Source organism: Salvelinus namaycush, chromosome 13, assembly GCF_016432855.1.
Source record: "Salvelinus namaycush isolate Seneca chromosome 13, SaNama_1.0, whole genome shotgun sequence".
NCBI lineage: Eukaryota > Metazoa > Chordata > Actinopteri > Salmoniformes > Salmonidae > Salvelinus > Salvelinus namaycush.
Window position 1 is genome coordinate 21,911,829 of NC_052319.1, and position 19,928 is coordinate 21,931,756.

At 43.5% G+C, this 19,928-nt stretch overlaps 1 protein-coding gene across 1 annotated transcript in view; it reads right to left on the reverse strand.

Moving 5' to 3' along the window:
• Positions 1 to 19,928, reverse strand: part of LOC120058330 (semaphorin-5B-like) — a 126,592-nt gene that overhangs the window by 8,164 nt on the left and 98,500 nt on the right. Inside the window, exons 15-20 of the mRNA XM_039006914.1 lie at positions 19,548 to 19,773; positions 16,015 to 16,227; positions 14,119 to 14,289; positions 10,816 to 10,953; positions 9,616 to 9,660; positions 454 to 659 (exon numbers count right to left, since the gene is read on the reverse strand). Of these exons, the coding sequence (XP_038862842.1) occupies positions 454 to 659; positions 9,616 to 9,660; positions 10,816 to 10,953; positions 14,119 to 14,289; positions 16,015 to 16,227; positions 19,548 to 19,773 (999 nt within the window). The remainder of the gene's footprint in view (positions 1 to 453; positions 660 to 9,615; positions 9,661 to 10,815; positions 10,954 to 14,118; positions 14,290 to 16,014; positions 16,228 to 19,547; positions 19,774 to 19,928) is intronic.

Consider the following 19,928-nt stretch of genomic DNA (forward strand, 5'->3'; position numbering starts at 1 on the left):
TAACCCTGCCACATGCAGGGAGGGCAATGCCATTGTGGGACAGATCGATGAGATCGTGGCTCACAGGCACACACAGGTGTTACATTCCTCAAAAGATGCTGATTCCAGCATTATAAACAGCAGTGGGAGTCCATGGCTATAACAGGCTAATGAGGGCCATTGCTAAGGACTGAGACTGTGAACAGAAAGTGGAGTAAGGAAACCAGGTGAAGAGAAATAAGAAATATATGTTCTGAGCTCCCACCATATCTCTATCCCCTGTACAGTAGTTCATGTAATGAAATAAACCTATGCATATGGAATCTCCTGTCAAAATCAAATGAATGACTGGTGTTACCTAATCTTTGTGCTACGCAGAAAATGGTGTTTCATTGTGTGGGTATGCAAGCACGTGTCTTCATGCGTGCGTCCGTGTCTACGTGTGTGACAATCCTTGAATACCTGTGACAATACCTTGAACTCCATGGGCGTGTACTTCTCGTTCTTTGGTGTAGTGTTGCCCTTGTAGTTGAGGTGGTTGGGCGTGGTGGGGTGTATGACGGCGGACTCCTGCAAGGGCTTGTGGAAGCGCTGGCTGTACACGTAGGCCAGAAAGGACAGAAGGCCCGCCCCCAGGAAACAGGACACGCCTGTGGCTATCAGGTGCAGCGAGGTGAATGCTGGGAAGACACAACAAAGCCGACAGATGGTAGGAGATCAGTCAGAATGTTTGGTTCACTTATCTGTGCCTGTAATCTGTCGTTTTCTCTCTTTCTGTCCTCCATCAGGTATTGTATTGCAGTAAAATGGTGGTTCATTCAGGGGCAACAAGCTCTACTTCAGTAGCCTGGTCGATAATCTGTTTGTGCTGTCTTGCCAACTCCTATGGTCATTCAATAGCCACAGGAGTTGGCAAGACAGCACAAACAGATCGGTGACCAGGCTAGCAAAATGTTGGTTTATTGAAGGGCACCAAGCTCCTTCTTCTCAGTTCCCCTGGCACTTCCTGGAAACTGTCTAATGGTGTGGCGGCACAGCCTTTTCAAACCATTACCATTCCCAGCAGGCTACCTACACCTCATTCTAATGGCCATCCCCCATAATGCATATTCCCCATCTAATGATTGGTTCAAAGGCTTGTGCCATCCTGATTTTGTCCAGCAGCAGCCTTCAGAAAGTATTCACACCCTTCGACTTTTTACACATTTTGTTGTGCTCCAGCCTGAATTTAAAATGGATTAAATTTGGATTTTCTTGTCACTGGCCTAAACACAATAACCCATAATGTATTTGTTATTAAAAATGAAAAGCTGAAACATCTTGAGTCAATAAGTATTCAACCCCTTTGTTATGGCAAGCCTAAATAAAAACATTTGCTTAAACAAGTCACATAATAAGTTGCATTGACTCAATCGGTGTGCATTAATAGTGTTTAACATGATTTTTGAATGACTACCTCATCTCTGTACCCCAAACATACAATTATCTGTCCCTCAGCCAAGCAGTGAATTTCAAACACAGATTCAACCACAAAGACCAGGGAGGTTTTTCAATGCCTCACAAAGAAGGGTACCTATTGGTAGATGGGTGAAAAATGTAATATTCCTTTGAGCATGGTGAAGTTATTAATAACACTGTGGATGGTGTATCAATACACACAGTCACTACAAAGATACAGGCGTCCTTCCAAACTCAGTTACTAGATAGGAAGGAAACCGCTCAGGGATTTCACAATGAGCCAAATGGTGACTTTTAAACAGTTATAGAGTTGAATGGCTGTAATAGGAGAAAACTGAGGATGGATCAACAACATTGTAGGTACTCCTCCATACTAACCTAATTGACAGAGTGAAAAGAAGGAAGTCTGTACAGAATAAAAATATTCCAAAACATGCATCCTGTTTGCATAGCGGTGGGAAGTAGGGGTACTGAGGGTGCTTTTTCACAAAAGTCCTGTATTAGCAGACAAATATTGCAGTCTGTAGCTTTTTTAATTTGTAAAAAAAAAAATTCTCACAAAAGTAGTGCACTGGGCCTTTACGAGTCCTGTATTAGCGGACCGATAGCCGTCTCTTTTTCGCAGCTCCCCCATCCTGAAGTAATACCGCAAAAAATGTAGCAAAGCAATTAACTTTGGTCCTGAATGCAAAATGTTATGTTTAGGGCAAATCCAATAGAAGATATTACTGAGTACCACTCCGTATTTTCAAGCAAAGTGATGGCTGCATCATGTTATGGGTATGCTTGTAATCGTTAAGGACTGGTTTTTTTTCAGGATAAATAAGAAATGGAATGGAGCTATGAGCACAGTCAAAATCCTATAGGAAAAGCTAGTTCAGTCTGTTTTCCACCAGACACTGGGAGATGTATTCACCTTTCAGCAGGGCAATAACCTAAAACACAAGGCCAAATCTACACTGGAGTTGCTTACCAAGAAGACAGTGCTAGATAATGTTCCTGAGTGGCCGATTTACAGTTTTGACTAAGATTTACTTGAAAATCTATGGCAAGACCTGAAAATGGTTGTCTAGCAATGATCAACAACCAATTTGACGGAACTTTAAGAATTTTGAAAAGAATGGGCAAATGTTGCACAATCCAGGTGTGTGTGGAAAGCTCTTACATACTTTACTAGGGCTGAATGGCGGGAACTCGGTTACCGAGATTTACCGGGATTTACCGCCCAAAACGACTCACTTTTCCCGGGATAAAGAACTGTGAGAAACCGGTAAATTATAATAAATTATTTTTATGAACAGCATGGTGTGAAATGGAAGTGTTAAATAATATGTGATGTCTAAATCTGTCTTCTCTACTGCCTCTGCATGATGAATCACCAACGTTCAGGGTGGGGACAGACAGCCCACCTCAGTATGGAGCTCAGTTCACAATGCATGTAGACCTACAATATCATCTCATCATGGTAACTTTCTTTCTTGTGACAGGTACTGTAGGCCTACATTTTCTGCAGAATAGCCTAAGGGGTACAGTCACAAAGCCAGAATGAGCTTCTAATTTACCCATCTCCATCTGGCTTTCGAGGGTCACTATGTTTTTTAATTGTAAAGATATATATATATTTTTTTGCAGGTGCAGAGTTTTAAAACAGCCTATCACTCCAATATCATTGCTTTAAATCAGTGCACATGCGGGCACTCTCTCGCAGTCTTTTTCTCTCTCCATTAACTCCATTCAAATTGCATCCAAAATAGAAAATCCTGTTCTAGATTGATTTATAGCCCTATATACAGTGCATTCAGAAAGTATTCAGACCCCTTGACCTTTTCCACATTTTGTTACACTACAGTCTTATTCTAAAATATATATATATATTTTTAAATGTACTCATTAATCTACACCCAAATCTCCATAATGACAAAGCAAAAACAGGTTTTCAGAAATGTTAGCAAATTTATTAAAATGAAAAACTGAAATATCACATTTACAGAAGTATTTAGACACTTTACTCAGTACTTTGTTGAAGCACCTTTGGCAGCGATAACAGCCTCGAGTCTTCTTGGGTATGACACTACAAGCTTGGCACACCTGTATTTGGGGAGTTTCGCCCATTCTTCTCTGCAGATCCTCTCAAGCTTTGTCAGGTTGGATGGGGAGCGTCGCTACACAACTATTTTCAGGCCTCTCCAGAGATGTTGGATCGGGTTCAAGTCCGGGCTCTGGCTGGGCCACTCAAGGACATTCAGAGACTTGTCCCGAAGCCACTCCTGCGTTGTCTCGACTGTGTGCTTAGGGTAATGTGTCCTGTTGGAAGGTGAACCTTTGCCCCAGTCTGAGGTCCTGAGCGCTCTGGAGCAGGTTTTCATCAAGGGTTTCTCTGTACTTTGCTCTGTTCATCTTTCCCTCAAACCTGACTAGCCTCAAACTGTCCCTGCAGCTGAAACATATCCCCACAGCATGATGCTGCCACCGCCATGCTTCACCGTAGGGATGGTGTTAGGTTTCCTCCAGATGTGATGTTTGGCATTCAGGCCAAAAAGTTCCATCTTGGTGTCATCATATTAGATAATCTTATTTATCATGATCTTAGAGTCCTTTTGGTACCTTTTGGCAAACTCCAAGCGGGCTGTCATGTGCCTTTTACTGAGTAGTGGCTTCAGTCTGGCCACTCTACCATAAAGGCCTGATTGGTGGAGTGTTGCAGAGATGGTTGTCCTTCTGGAAGATTCTCCCATCTACACGGAGGAACTCTGGAGCTCTGTCAGAGTGACCATCGGGTTCTTGTTTACCTCCCTGACCAAGGCCCTTCTCTCCTGATTGCTCAGTTTGGCCGGGCGGCTAGCTCTAGGAAAAGTCTTGGTGGTTACAAACGTCTTCCATTTAAGAATGATTGAGACCACTGTGTTCTTGGGGATATTCAATGCTGCACAATCCTGTCTCTGAGCTCTATGGTCAATTCCTTTGAACTCATAGTGTAACGGCTGTCGTCGGTGGAAGAAGGTGAGGACCAAGGTGCAACGTGGTAAGTGTTCATGATGTTTAATAATCATCAAAACAGAACACTGAATAACAAAATAACAAAGATACAACCGAAAACAGTTCTGTCTGGTGCAGACACACAAAGACTGAAAATAACCACCCACAAAACCCAACAGAAAACAGGCTACCTAAATATGGTTCCCAATCAGGGACAACGATTGACAGCTGCCTCTGATTGAGAACCATATCAGGCCAAACACAGAAAACCAACACAGAAATAGAAAACATAGATTACCCACCCAACTCACGCCCTGACCACACTAAAACAAAGAAAATACAAAATAACTATGGTCAGAACGTGACACATAGCTTGGTTTTTGCTCTGACATGCACTGTCAACAGTGAAACCTTTTATAGACAGGTGTGTGCCTTTCCAAATAATGTTTTTATTTATTTAACTAGGCAAGTCAGTTAAGACCATATTCTTATTTACAATGATGGCCTACCAAAAAGCAAAAGTTCTCCTGCGGGGACGGGGGCCTGGGATTAAAAATAAATACAATATAAATATAGGACAAAACACACATCACAACAAGAGAGACAACACTACATAAAGAGAGACCTAAGACAACAACACAGCAAGGCAGCAACACATGACCACACAGCATGGTAGCAACACAACATAATAACAACATGGTAGCAGCATAAAACATGGTACAAACATTATTGGGCACAGATAACAGCACAAAGGGCAAGAAGGTAGAGACAACAATACATCACATGAAGCAGCCACAACTGTCAGTAAGATTTCCATGAATGAGTCTTTGAATCAAGAGATTGAGATAAAACTATCCAGTTTGAGTGTTTGTTGCAGCTCGTTCCAGTCGCTAGCTGCAGCGAACTGAAAAGAGGAGCGACCTAGGGATGTGTGTGCTTTGGGGACCTTTAACAGAATGTGACTGGAAGAACAGGTGTTGTATGTGGAGGATGAGGGCTGCAGTAGATTTCTCAGATAGGGGGGAGTGAGGCCTAAGAGGGTTTTATAAATAAGCATCAACCAGTGGGTCTTGCGACAGGTATACAGAGATGACCAGTTTACAGAGGACTGAATTTACCACAGTTGGACTCCAATCAAGTTGTAGAAACATCTCAAGGATGATCAATGGAGACAAGATGCACCTGAGCTCAATTTCAAGTCTCATAGCAAAGGGTCTGAATATTTATGTAATAAGGTATCTGTTTTTTTTATTTTTAATACATTTGCAAAAATGTCTAAAAACCTGTTTTTCCTTTGTCATTATGGGGTATTGTGTGTAGACTGATGAAGATTTTTTTTTATTTAATCAATTTTAGAATAAGGCTATAACGTAACAAAATGTGGAAAAAGGGAAGGGGTCTGAATACTTTTCGAATGCACTGTATATATGTTTCATATATACTGTATATATCTTTCAGGTAATACATTCAATGCAGTATTAGCCTTATATTTAGCTAATTAATGATGGGTTATGCATAATAAGCATCTAACTCATAGCCTCCTTCTCTTGCGCAATACGCAAGCACCTGTGCGCCGCTGGCCTCTCTCCTTAAAAAACACTCCTTAGCTCTATGAGTCCCATGTAGGAAAAGCTAGACGAGAATGGCTTGCTGGACATTATTGTTTTAGCATTTCTTATACCAATAGACTATTCGAAGAGGGACGCAAGCTCTTTTTTGCTGAATGTTAAACACAAGAGTGAATAGAAGAGTGAACGTGCAATGGTGGTTGGCAATAGCAGTTATTTATTCTGACCCATAACCATTCAATCTTCATGAAGAGAAGTGACAGCCTTCTGCATCTAATTCTAGTCCTATATTATTCAAGGATGACATGAATGATGAAGATAAATGAAACAAGTTTAATTCACCTTAACTGTTGAAAGCGAGGAAGGAATGAAGCAACAATAGAGAGAGAGAAAGAAGAGATATGCTAATAACATTAAGATAAATATTATGAAAGGTATATATGCGTCAGCCTAGTAACTACACAAATATGCCCCACTATTTCAAAATTAATATCTAATTCCCTAGCCTATACTACTTTGTTGGCCGCATGTGCTGCACCAGAATCGTATGTTCTCTTCTGCTTTATCATGGTTTGAACGATGTGCATAATTCCAGTCCATATAATACAGTATTATACAATACAGCAATACAGTAAACACTCAAAAAGATTAGCCTACTGGAGCTAGTTTCATTTATTTAACCAAGAGAGCATATAGCTAGCTACATCTATGGGCGTTTATGTTTTTCTGTCGTGCATAATGTGCAGTATGTACTGCACATTATGTATTGGCTCATATGTATTGGCTCATAAAATATATTTAATACTGTATATGGCTCATTAGGCTCAGGTAGCATCAGGTTATACCAGACATATTTATATGCTTTATAATCATTTTGAATGACACTTCCGGTTTTGGCGGGAAATACAGGGTTACCCGGGAGAAAAGTGATTTATTCTCTGTATGGATTTTTTTTTAAATACCGGCAAAATATTCAACCCTGTCACACCCTGATCTGTTTCACCTGTCCTTGTGCTCGTCTCCACCCCCCTCCAAGTGTCGCTCATCTTCGCCATTATCCCCTGAGTACTTATACCTGTGTTCTCTGTCTGTTGCCAGTTCGTCTTGTTTGTTCAAGTCAACCAGCGTTTTGCCTCAGCTCCTGTTTTTTCCCAGTCTCTTTTCCTCGTCCTCCTGGTTTTGACCCTTGCCTGTCCTGACTCTGAGCCCGCCTGCCTGACCACTCTGCCTCCCCCTCACCCTGTGTCTGCCTGCCGTCCTGTGCTTTTGCCCCTAGTCTGGATTACCGACCTCTGCCTGACCTGATCTGGGGGCTGCCAGTCGTCCAGTACCCTTGCCCCACTACTCTGGATTATCGACCTCTGCCTGTCTTGACCTGCCGTTTGCCTGCCCCTGTTGCTGTAATAAACATGGTTACTTTGGGTCTAACCTGAAACGTGATAGTACGAACTGGCCATGATTGACCAGCAGACTTGGACCAGCTCTGCAACGCCATCTCCTCCCAAGGGGCTCTCATTGGTAGACACGAAGAGTTGCTTTGCGGTCTGATGGAAGGGGTCCAGGACGTGGCCGAACGTCACAACCTAGCATTAAACGCTTTGCGGGAGCAATTCCATGGGTTGCCTACTAGGCAGCCTACCACGACGGTAACCTCACAGCCCCTCAGTAACCCGGCTGGCGCCGTCACCCCGGTTTCCCGGGAACCCCGCTTACCTCCCCTGGAGCGCTACGATGGAGATTCCAGAACCTGCTGAGCATCTCTCTCCCAGTGCTCCCTTGTTTTTGATCTGCAGCCTTCTTCGTTCCCCTCGGACAGCTCGAAGATAGCGTACATTACTACGCTGATGTCCTGGAGGTCACTCGCCTGGGCCACGGCGGTGTGGGAGCAACAATCCACCGTCTGCCTCAGTCTGGAGGTATTCGTGGTGGAGGTGAGAAAAGTTTTAGGCTCCGGTGTCTGGGAGAGAGGCTGCCCGGAAGTTACTCCAGCTTCGGCAGGACTCCCTCAGTGTGGCAGACTATGCGGTGGATTTCAGCACACTAGCAGCGGAGGGTGCCTGGAACCTGGAAGCGTTGTTCAACATGTTCCTTTACTTCAGAGGAAGTACTCACTCATCACTTTAACCATCCGGATCGATGGTCGGCTACGGGAAAGTAGGAGGGAGAAGAGGTCTGATTAAGGTCGCAATCTCTCACTCAAGGATACCACCTTGCATCTGATGAACTCCGGAAGTCCCCGGCGTCTTCGTCCCCGAGAGGATCCGAGCTTACCCGAGTTCCTCCAAGAGCCTCCGAAGACAGCCAATTTGCCTCTTCTCGAGCAAATGCAGCTCGGCAGGGCTAGGCTGTCTCCAGCCAAACACGTACGCAGACTTAACACCCAGTGTTGTCTGTATTGCGGGCCTGCCGGTCATTATGTGGCTACCTGTCCCTTCAAGAGACCTAGCTCATTGGTAGGAATGAGTATTCTGGTGGGTCTTAAGGATAATGTTGCTTCTCCCCTTACTCACCCCCCTCTCCATGCCACATTGCTGTGGGGCAATCAGCCCAAGTCTCTCCAGATACTCATCGACTCAGGGGACGATTTGAGTCTTATGGATGTTACCCTGGCGTCCGAGCTGGACATCCCCACTCAACCCCTCTCCATTCCCATGGATGTTAGAGTGCTGGACGGCGCTCTATAGGCCGGGTCACCCACCATACCACCCCCATCAACCTACAAGTGTCAGGGAACCATATCGAGACAATCCAATTCCTGCTAATTGAGTGTCCGCAGGTTCTTGTGGTATTGGGTTTCTCTTCGCTCCAGCGACACAATCCCTCGATTGACTGGTCTACTGGTGCCATCATGGGCTGGAGCCCGTTCTGCCACGATCATTGCCTGAAATCATCTCTGCCTGCCCCGGGACGTCTCCCTGGGGGCTTGGAAATAGCCCCGAACCTCTGCGTCATTCCCGCGGAGTACCAGGACCTCTGGGAGGGGTTCAGTAAGGCCCGGGCCACTTCGCTTCCCGCAACACCAACCTGGTACCCAAGGATGTTAAGCCGGATGTGCTGGCATGCCGCTATAGCCCCGCGGCTACACCCCCGGAAGCTGAGACCTTTCCCCCCTTCTCCAAAATCATTAGCCCCTTTGCTGTTCGTCCTCTGTTGTCCCATACCCTCTGTATACTTCCTACTTTTCATGTGTCTAGATGTAAATCCATGTGTCACAGTCCTTTGTCTCCTGTTTGTTACTTCAACACAGTCTACATTTGGGTCTTACCTGAAATGTGATACAACCCTAAGACTTACCTAGAAAGACTCATAGCTGTAATCGCTGCTAAAGCTGCTTCTACAAAATACACATGTAAATTAGCTATACATTTGCTAACATTTCTAAAACATGTTTTCACTTTGTCATTATGTGTGTAGAATGATGAGGAAAAAAATGTATGTAATCCATTTTGATTTCAGGCTGTAACAACAAAATGTGGAGTAAGTCAAAGGGTATGAATACTCTCTGAAGGCACTGTAGTGGCAGCCTTCACAACTAACTCTTTCGCTCTATCCCTACACCCCCCCCCCCCTTACCTCCAACCCCCCCACAAACGATCACACATGCACACACATAGATAGTTGTCAATCCACTTACCTCCGCATTGTTGGTCCTTATCAAAGCCAGATGCAGGGAGAATCACTGCAACACAACAAACACACAGACAGACACACAGACAGACAGACAGACACACAGACAGACAGACAGACAGACAGACATGCAGAGACAGACACACAGTCAGCTACCAGCACATGCAGATTCTTACCAGACACAGCTGGAATCACCCCAAGACACCAGAGTAGACTTTCATTTTAACTGGAAGATGAAATACTGTATACGGTACATACAGCACAAACAAACAAGCAAACATCATGAAACACAAATCAATGAATCATTTCTCCAGTGGAATGTTGTAAATGTCTTGAATGTTGAATGTTGTGTAGCCTGAGCCAATCATTTAATCAAAGTAAAGCCAATCATTTAAAGTTAAACCACGTTTGCCTTCCACTAATTCATCAGGAAGGTAGTGGGAGAGAGGGAGGGAAGGGTGTGTTTTTAATTGAGACGCAACAATCCAATGATTAAATTTGGGGCAATTTCCCCCCAGGCAGTGTCACACGCACTCCCAGTGACCTTACGATTTCTATCGCCTCATCCAAAATTGCAATAAATTAGGTGTGATTTGGCCAGCATCCCAAATGGCACCCCTATTCCCTATATAGTGTACTACTTTTGATCAGGGCACAGGGCTCTGGTCAAAAGTAGTACACTATATAGGGAATAGGGGGCCATTCGGGATGCAGCCTTGGTGTTGTGACACATTAATATTAATTGAGAGAAGCCTTGATTTAATTCACTTGGTATTCTGGGCTAGTGAGTCTATCTTGTCTTGTCTCTGGCAGCCAGGCCCTGAAAGATCACTACGACTACAGCAAAAATAAAGGAAGAAAACTTAACAGACAGAGACATCAGAGGAGCCGTCTGAGAAGCCTGATTTACTGAGATTAACACTAATTAAGATAGCAGATGGGCAAGGCCTCTGTCTGGTGGGGATTGGAGGAGTTTGATAGTATATGGGGCAGTTCCCGGACACTGATGGATTTAAAAGCACTTTCAATTTAACATGATTTTTAGACCAGGAAATGGCTTATTCTGGAAAACTGGCCCTATGTGTGTGATGATACAGCTCATTTCAGTGTGTGTCTATGTTACATAATGATGATGACGACGACGACGATGATGATGATGATGATGATAACAATGATGATAATGATGATGAAGGTGTGTCTGACTCACCTGGGATCTCATTGCAGTCCCTGTGCTCGGTGCTGTTTCCCACACAGGGGGCGGAGCCTTGAGCTCCACAGACCCTGCTGCGTACCTGCAGCCCTGCATTGTCACACACTGACCACAGAGACCAGGCCATCCAGCCGCCTGCACACGCACACGCGCACACGCACACACACACACACACACACACACACACACACACACACACACACACACACACACACACACACACACACACTGTGACTGTCAGTACACAGACAAATGACCATGGACTCACCCTGAGTTGAAGTAACTGCTACAGTCTTAAAATGCCTGGAACCCAACATGCCCACCCAAGAGCATGAGACAAACAAACAAACTAGCCCCACCACAGCACAGCCACAAACAACCTTAGCCATATACAAACAGACCCAAACGTTTGTGAGGTAAACTGTATTGAAAAGCAAACCCATAGTTTGTTTAGTGCATAGCCGAGATGTGTGTGTCCAGAGCCAAGTGTAAGCCATGTTTCCCGGCCGGCAGGCACTTGTATACAGTAAACAGAAAGGATCCTCTCCCAGTTTCCCAACACATAATGACAAAACCCATTAATCCAAAGAAACTGTACATATATAAGGCTCTATGACTGCAGCCATTCTGTTCACCTCTCGTATCAGTCAGAGACTCAGTCACTGGCTGTTGAAGCTGCTCCATCTGCTCTTTGATCTCCCACAACTTGTGTTGGTAGAACAACAGAAGACAACCCCCACAGTACGGTGTCCATATTAGGATTAGAGGTCGACCGATTAATCGGAATGGGCGATTAATTAGGGCCGATTTCAAGTTTTCATAACAATCGGAAATCGGTCTTTTTGGGCGCCGATTTGCCGATTTTAATTTTTTTAAATATTTTTTTACACCTTTATTTAATCTTTATTTAACTAGGCAAGTCAGTTAAGAACACATTCTTATTTTCAATGACGGCCTAGGAACGTTCTGCCTCGTTCAGAGGCAGAACGACAGATTTTTAACCTTGTCAGCTCGGGGGATTCAATCTTGCAACCTTACAGTTAACTAGTCCAATGCTCTAACACCTGATTACATTGCACTCCACGAGGAGCCTGCCTGTTACGCGAATGCAGTAAGCTAAGGTAAGTTGCTAGCTAGCATTAAACTTATCTTATAAAAAACAAATAATCAATGACTGTCATTGCTCCAATGTGTACTTAACCATAAACATCAATGCCTTTCTTAAAATCAATACACAAGTATATATTTTTAAACCTGCATATTTAGCTAAAAGAAATCCAGGTTAGCAGGCAATATTAACCAGGTGAAATTGTGTCATTTCTCTTGCGTTCATTGCACGCAGAGTCAGGGTATATGCAACAGTTTGGGCCGCCTGGCTCTTTGCGAACTAATTTGCCAGAATTTTTACGTAATTATGACATAACATTGAAGGTTGTGCAATGTAACAGGAATATTTAGACTCATGGATGCCACCCGTTAGATAAAATACGGAACGGAATAAACGTTTTGTTTTCGAGGTGATAGTTTCCGGATTAGTCAAAGGTATATGGTTTAGAGAGAAATAGTCGACGCGTTATAATTCCTGTAATAACTTGCGGCTGAACTTGAAGGGGGTTCCTTCGTTATTTTACCGTTCATGTCTTCCATAGAGAATGTCTTGATCTACTTCAAATAAGGTCTGTGTTTCGCGGAGGAGCAGACTGACAGGGGACCATGCAGACAAGCTCTGCTTTCTGCACTACAACCTAAAACTTCTTAACTGGGAATATTGAAGACCCATGAAAGCTGGTGGTTCGTTTTAACATATGTTCTCATGTTATTTGAGACTAAATTGATTTTATTGATGTATTATATTAAGTTAAAATAAAAGTGTTCATTGTTCATTCAGTATTGTTGCTATTGTCATTATTACAAAAATGTGTGTGTGTGTATGATATATATATATATATATATATATATATATATAAATACATTTAAAAAAAAATATAATCGGCCGATTAATCGGTATCGGCTTTTTTTGTCCTCCAATAATCGGTATCGGCGTTGAAAAATCATGATCAGTCGACCTCTAATTAGGATGGCATCCATATTAGGACAGCCTCAGAGTCACAAGGAGTTGGTGGCCTTGTGACTCTGAGCCTGTCCTAATGTGGACACAGTACTGTCGCATAATATTACAATTATGTTTAACAACGCAGCAAACCAGCCCTCTTACTATAATTGCTTCATTCATTTCATTCATTTATTTACGTCACTCAACCAAACCAATGCGTCTGAGCTGTAGAATTGGATCAAGGCAGAAATAAAACCCTGAGGCACCTCTATTAGCATTCACTGTAATAACGGTCACACGGGCACGCATACACAAACACAAAAGCACACACACACCTGTCCTCCATTAGTTAGCACAATCTCTTTAGTCAAACCATCTCTGAAAGGGACATCAGATAGTCCGGGGACTGACAGACACAAGGCCTTTTGGCTAATTGGAGGTGCACTGTATCTGTAGGGAAGTGAGCATGGATCTGTGCATAGATGACCAATGTCCTGCTTGTCAGTAAATGTACCGTAGCCGGAGACAAATGAGATGGCCACGTCATTAGCATGGTAAACTGTGGACACAACCACAGGCAGCTGGGTAGGCACACACACACATTTCAAACGCATTTCACACACACACGGTCACACGCCGCAGCAGCAACAGAAGCAATATTTGCACTGGCTAGCAAATTCCAGAAAATAAAGAATAGATTAGGAATCAGATAAAACAAAAGAGAAACTCTTTAGAAATGGTGTCTCATCTCTCATTAGTGCTGTGGGCTTATTCAGAGACACGTCTGAGAGTAACTTTCTACCCAGGCCAGGATTAGCTGGCTCAGAATCACACATACGAATGACAGTGTCCTATTGGGAGAAGAGACACTACACAGAGGGACGCACAGAGCAGAGGGCCTGGTTACACATACAGTATAAATATCAGATCCCATCATCACACAATATTGGGCCAAAAGGCACACCACCGGTCTGCACCACCACAAGGCTGGCACTGAGGCTGCAAAAGGGAAGCAGCAGACATGCCGGAGACTCCATTTCACAGCCCTCTCTGGAGCGACATAACAAGGTGTTGATTGGCACAGTATTGATCAGTGAGTAATTATCATGATAGACTAGTTGTAATGTATTGATTAGAGGTAATGATCGTCCTGATGTAAAGGACAGGGAAGCCTGTGACTCTGATGGATGTGTTGGGGTGGTGTTGGGTGTGATGTGTGTGTGTGTGTGTGTGTGTGTGTGCCTTACCGTCACAGGTGTGTGTGTTGCACAGCGCTTCCTCAGTGTGTAGGCCAATACAGATATCTCCTCCGTTGCCAGGGCTGGGGTTGTTACAGGAGCGGGTACGCTGGTAGTGCCCTCCACCACAGGGCACTGAACACTGAGACCAGGACGACCAACACGACCAGGCTCCACTCACTGGACAGGAATAAACACACACACAAAGATATAAACATATAAGCAAGGTCAGATATCTATCTCTCTCATCACTAACTAGGCAAAAATAAACATATGAAATGTTATCCTCTTGTAGCTGCAATAAACACAACCAAAGTCTACCTAGGGGACCAGATAGATTATCTACTTAAAAGACTACACTGCTGTCCATTGTCCCTACACAGCACTTTTCATGCCTAGGAATAACTCTGCTATGCTTAACCCCTCTATAAAGACTTCCTATATTAAGTGTGTTGTCATTCCACTCACATTTGTTTTATTTAACTAGGCAAGTCAGTTAAGAACAAATTCTTATTTACAATGACAGCCTACCGGGGAACCGTGGGTTAACTGCCTTGTTCAGGGGCAGAACGACAGATTTTTACCTTGTCAGCTCGGGGATTCAATCCAGCAACCTTTTGGTTACTGACCCAACGCTCTAACCGCTAGGCTACCTGCCGCCCCATTGAACAGGTACTTTCAGCATGTCCATCTGAATGAGAGTGTTTGAGTTGAGGGGACGAGACAGTAAAGAATGCGTTTGACAGAGAGAGATGGAGGTGAGTGGTGAGAGGAGCCGGGGCTGTAATGCCGTCCTCGCCCCTATCGCCCCGTGCTCTAGAAAACTCCATTTACTTCAGTTGATTAGACAGTAGGGAGAGTGAACTGGGATGTGACTGCTTTGGTTGCCTCACACTCCTCTGGCTGTCTGTCTGGCCCCTCCATCTGTCAATTTCACGGTCTCACGGTCTCTCTGTCTCTCTGTCTCACGGTCTCACGGTCTCACTGTCTCACTGTCTCACTGCCTCACTGTCTCACTGTCTCACTGCCTCACTGTCTCACTGCCTCACTGTCTCACTGCCTCACTGTCTCACTGTCTCACTGTCTCACTGTCTCACTGTCTCACGGTCTCACGGTCTCTCGGTCTCACGGTCTCTCGGTCTCTTTCTGTCAGTCTTGCTCTGCCTCTGTAAATCAGGTACCTCTCCCTCCCTCTCTGTCTTCCTCTGTCTATCAGTCAAGGACCTCTCTCTCTCCCTCCCTCACTCTCTCTCTCTGTCTTTCTCTGTCTCTCAATCAAGGACTTCTCTCCCTCTCTCCCTCCCTCGCACGCGCCCTCCCTCCCTCAGTCACATAATATCCAACTGTCAGACAGACAGACAGACAGAGAGAGAAATTACAGACTGAGTCATTTAGGTCAGGTTAATTAAGAGTTGAGTATATAGACATAAGAGAATGGGCTGGCACACACAGCCAATGACCATTACTAAACGATACACTCAAGGGATGATCATCAGTGATGCACCAACCATACAACATGAATATAGCCAGTCCACATTCCATTTACATGAGTGTTAAGAGCAGAGCTTGGTGGAGGTACTACTGGTTATAGCAGGCCAACTGCATGATTAGGGGATGATGAGAAGCTTTAGTTTAAACGCTACAAAGACTCAGCTACTGTAACCAAGGACTCCTTGGTTCTGTTTCATTAGCTAATGGAAGTAATGATCCCCTCAGCATAACTTTACAGGACGAGCATCAGCATACAGCTCTCTCCCTAGTGGTGTGTTTTAATGTGTGTATTATGCTAACCACAACTGGAGGTCGTTGATGTATAGTTATGGAAGTAGTGTGTGTGTGTATGTGTGTGCAAGTGCATGTGTGCACGTGTGTTTGTGTGTGTGTGCATGTTCTCTTCCCCTTTACCGTGACAGGCCTGAGAGTTGCAGTCCTGGTACTCCACGGGTGAGCCCCTGCAGGCTGGCGGGGCAGCCTTGCCCTCTGGGGTGGTGCAGGTGCGCTTGCGGGTGCGGTACCCTTTGGCACAGTCCTGGGAGCAGGCGGACCACGTCTCCCATGATGACCAGTCGGAGCCTGCCACTCGTACCACAGGGGTCCTCAGGAGGTCCTCCACTAGAGCTAGCAGTAGAGGAAAGGGTTAATACACAGGTCACTGGTCTGCTCAATACACTGAATCATTTTTACATTACACAGGTCATAGAGATAGAGTAGTATGATACTGTTGTATATCATATAGGTGTATGGAATAGCTCACACATACAAGCGAAAGATCACTGATACCAGGGGATCAATAGGACCAGGCTTTCTTTATACTGAAACACTCTCCATTCCAAAACTGTTCAGATTATTCAAACCTGCCTCCATGGAGAGTCATACAACTGAAAAATCATCTACTGTCTGTTCTGAGGAAGGAGTCTTACTTTATTCATATCTTACTCAAGTCAGCACTGGTCTTATTCTGGGTAAGTCTGGCTAGACTGTGACACGTTGGGAAGTGTTTAAGTGTTTTGCAGTGACCTCACTAACTGAATATACTGTATATACAACAGACAGAGCCACCTGGCCATACATAGAGAGAGAGACAGAGAGAGAGAGACCATCCTTCCCTTTAGTCCTGTCCAGTCTGGACTGTATTTCCTGTTCAGAAGCAATTCATCAGCTCCTCTCTGAGCCTGTCCTCCTGTCCTCCTATCTGCCCACCCTGCCTACACAGCCCACCCTGCCTACACAGCCCACCCTGGCCAGCCCACCACTGTCAGCCAGCTACAGTTAATCGATACAGTGGGCGGAGAGCGTAAAGCTGCCACCAGGAGAGGAGAGTCGGACTGTGACCAGCAGCATTGTGTGCCTGCTGGGAGACCCACACACTAACAGACACCAACAGACATCAACAGCCACTAACATACCAACAGACACTAACACACCAACAGCCACTAACACACTAAAAGACACTAACACACTAACAGACACAAACACACTAACATACACTAACATACCAACAGACAATAAAACACGAACAGACACGAACACACCAACAGACACGAATACACTAGCGAACACTAACACACCAACTGACACTAACAGACAGCTAACACAGACACCTAACACACAAATAGACACTAACACACGAATAGACACTAACATACTAATAGACACTAACACACTAACAAACACTAACACACTAATAGACACTAACATACTAATAGACACTAACATACTAATAGACACTAACATACTAATAGACACTAACACACTAACATACTAATAGACACTAACACACTAATAGACACGAACACACTAATAGACACTAACATACTAATAGACACTAACACACTAACATACTAATAGACACTAACACACTAATAGACACTAAGATACTAATAGACACTAACACACTAACATACTAATAGACACTAACATACTAATAGACACTAACATACTAATAGACACTAACACACTAATAGACACTAACACACTAACATACTAATAGACACTAACACACTAATAGACACTAACATACTAATAGACACTAACACACTAATAGACACTAACATACTAATAGACACTAACATACTAATAGACACTAACACACTAATAGACACTAACATACTAATAGACACTAACACACTAATAGACACTAACACACTAACACACTAATAGACACTAACACACTAATAGACACTAACATACTAATAGACACTAACACACTAACATACTAATAGACACTAACACACTAATAGACACTAACACACTAATAGACACTAACATACTAATAGACACTAACACACTAACATACTAATAGACACTAACACACTAATAGACACTAACATACTAATAGACACTAACACACTAACATACTAATAGACACTAACACACTAATAGACACTAACACACTAATAGACACTAACATACTAATAGACACTAACACACTAACATACTAATAGACACTAACACACTAATAGACACTAACATACTAATAGACACTAACACACTAACACACTAATAGACACTAACACACTAATAGACACTAACATACTAATAGACACTAACACACTAACATACTAATAGACACTAACATACTAATAGACACTAACACACTAATAGACACTAACATACTAATAGACACTAATAGACACCAACATACTAATAGACACTAACACACTAACATACTAATAGAAACTAACACACTAATAGACACTGACATACTAATAGACACCAACATACTAATAGACGTCAACATACTAATAGACACTAACATACTAATAGACACTAACACACTAATAGACACTAACACATTAACATACTAATAGACACTAACACACTAACACACTAATAGACACTAACATACTAATAGACACTAACACACTAACATACGAATAGACACCAACATACTAATAGACACTCACATACTAATAGACACTAACACATTAACATACTAATAGACACTAACACACCAACACACGAATAGACACTAACACAATAATAGACACTAACACACTAACATACTAATAGATATTAACATACTAATAGACACTAACACACTAACATACTAATAGACACTAACATACTAATAGACACTAACACACTAATAGACACCAACACACCAACACACTAACAGACACCAACACGCTAACAAACACAAACATACTAATAGACACTAACATACTAACAGACACTAACACACTAATAGACACTAACATACTAATAGACACTAACATACTAATAGACACCAACATACTAATAGACACTAACATACTAATAGACACCAACATACTAATAGACACTAACACAATAATAGACACTAACACACTAACATACTAATAGACACTAACATACTAACAAACACTAACATACTAATAGACATTACCACACCAACATACTAATAGACACCAACACGCTAACAAACACAAACATACTAATAGACACTAACATACTAATAGACACTACCACACCAACATACTAATAGACACCAACACACTAACAAACACTAACATACTAACAGACACTAACATACTAACAGACACTAACACACTAACAGCCACTAACAGCCACTAACAGACTAACAGACACTAACAGGAGGATTCCTTCAATATGCTCTACATCACTGTACTACCCAGCGGGAGGATACCACAGGAGGCTGCTGATGGGAGGACAGCTTATAATAATGGAACGGAGCAAATGGAATGGTATCAAACAGCTGGAAACCATGTATTTGATGTATTTGATACCCCTCCACCCATCCTGCTCCAGTCATTACCACGAGCCCAGAGCCGTCTATAATATAGATTGAGAGTGGGTGGGTTTGACAAAATTAAAACGATATTTAAACCTGGGCGTTAACTCCCAACCCTCTGCACACCAACACAATACATGTCACTTGCTCAATGGTAGCTACTAGCACATCACAACTAACTAGCGATTCCACATCGGATACTCACTGTCGGTCTCGCAGGCAACCGTGCCGTCATTGGGGCAGAAGCGGGTCTCTACCTTGCGTCGTCCGATCTGCAGCTCGTGGGGGTCTGCCAGCTGGGCGCGGCACATGTAGCGCATCCTCTGCTCCTGGCGTGCCCCGCCCTGGGTCACGTTGATGGGCATCCACGGGGTCCAGGGGGTGTTCCTCTTTACCTCTGGACACGCCTCCAGGTTACACGCCTTGTACTCCTGTAGGGGGAGGGTTGAGGGGGAGGGAGAAGAAAGAGCGAGAGAAAGAGAGGCCATTATTATAAAAGCATAGCTAATTTGGTGCTGAGGTTGCTGCAGCACCCCCTGATGAATCTGAATAACAAAATGTATATTAAGAAAAAATATTAATATTT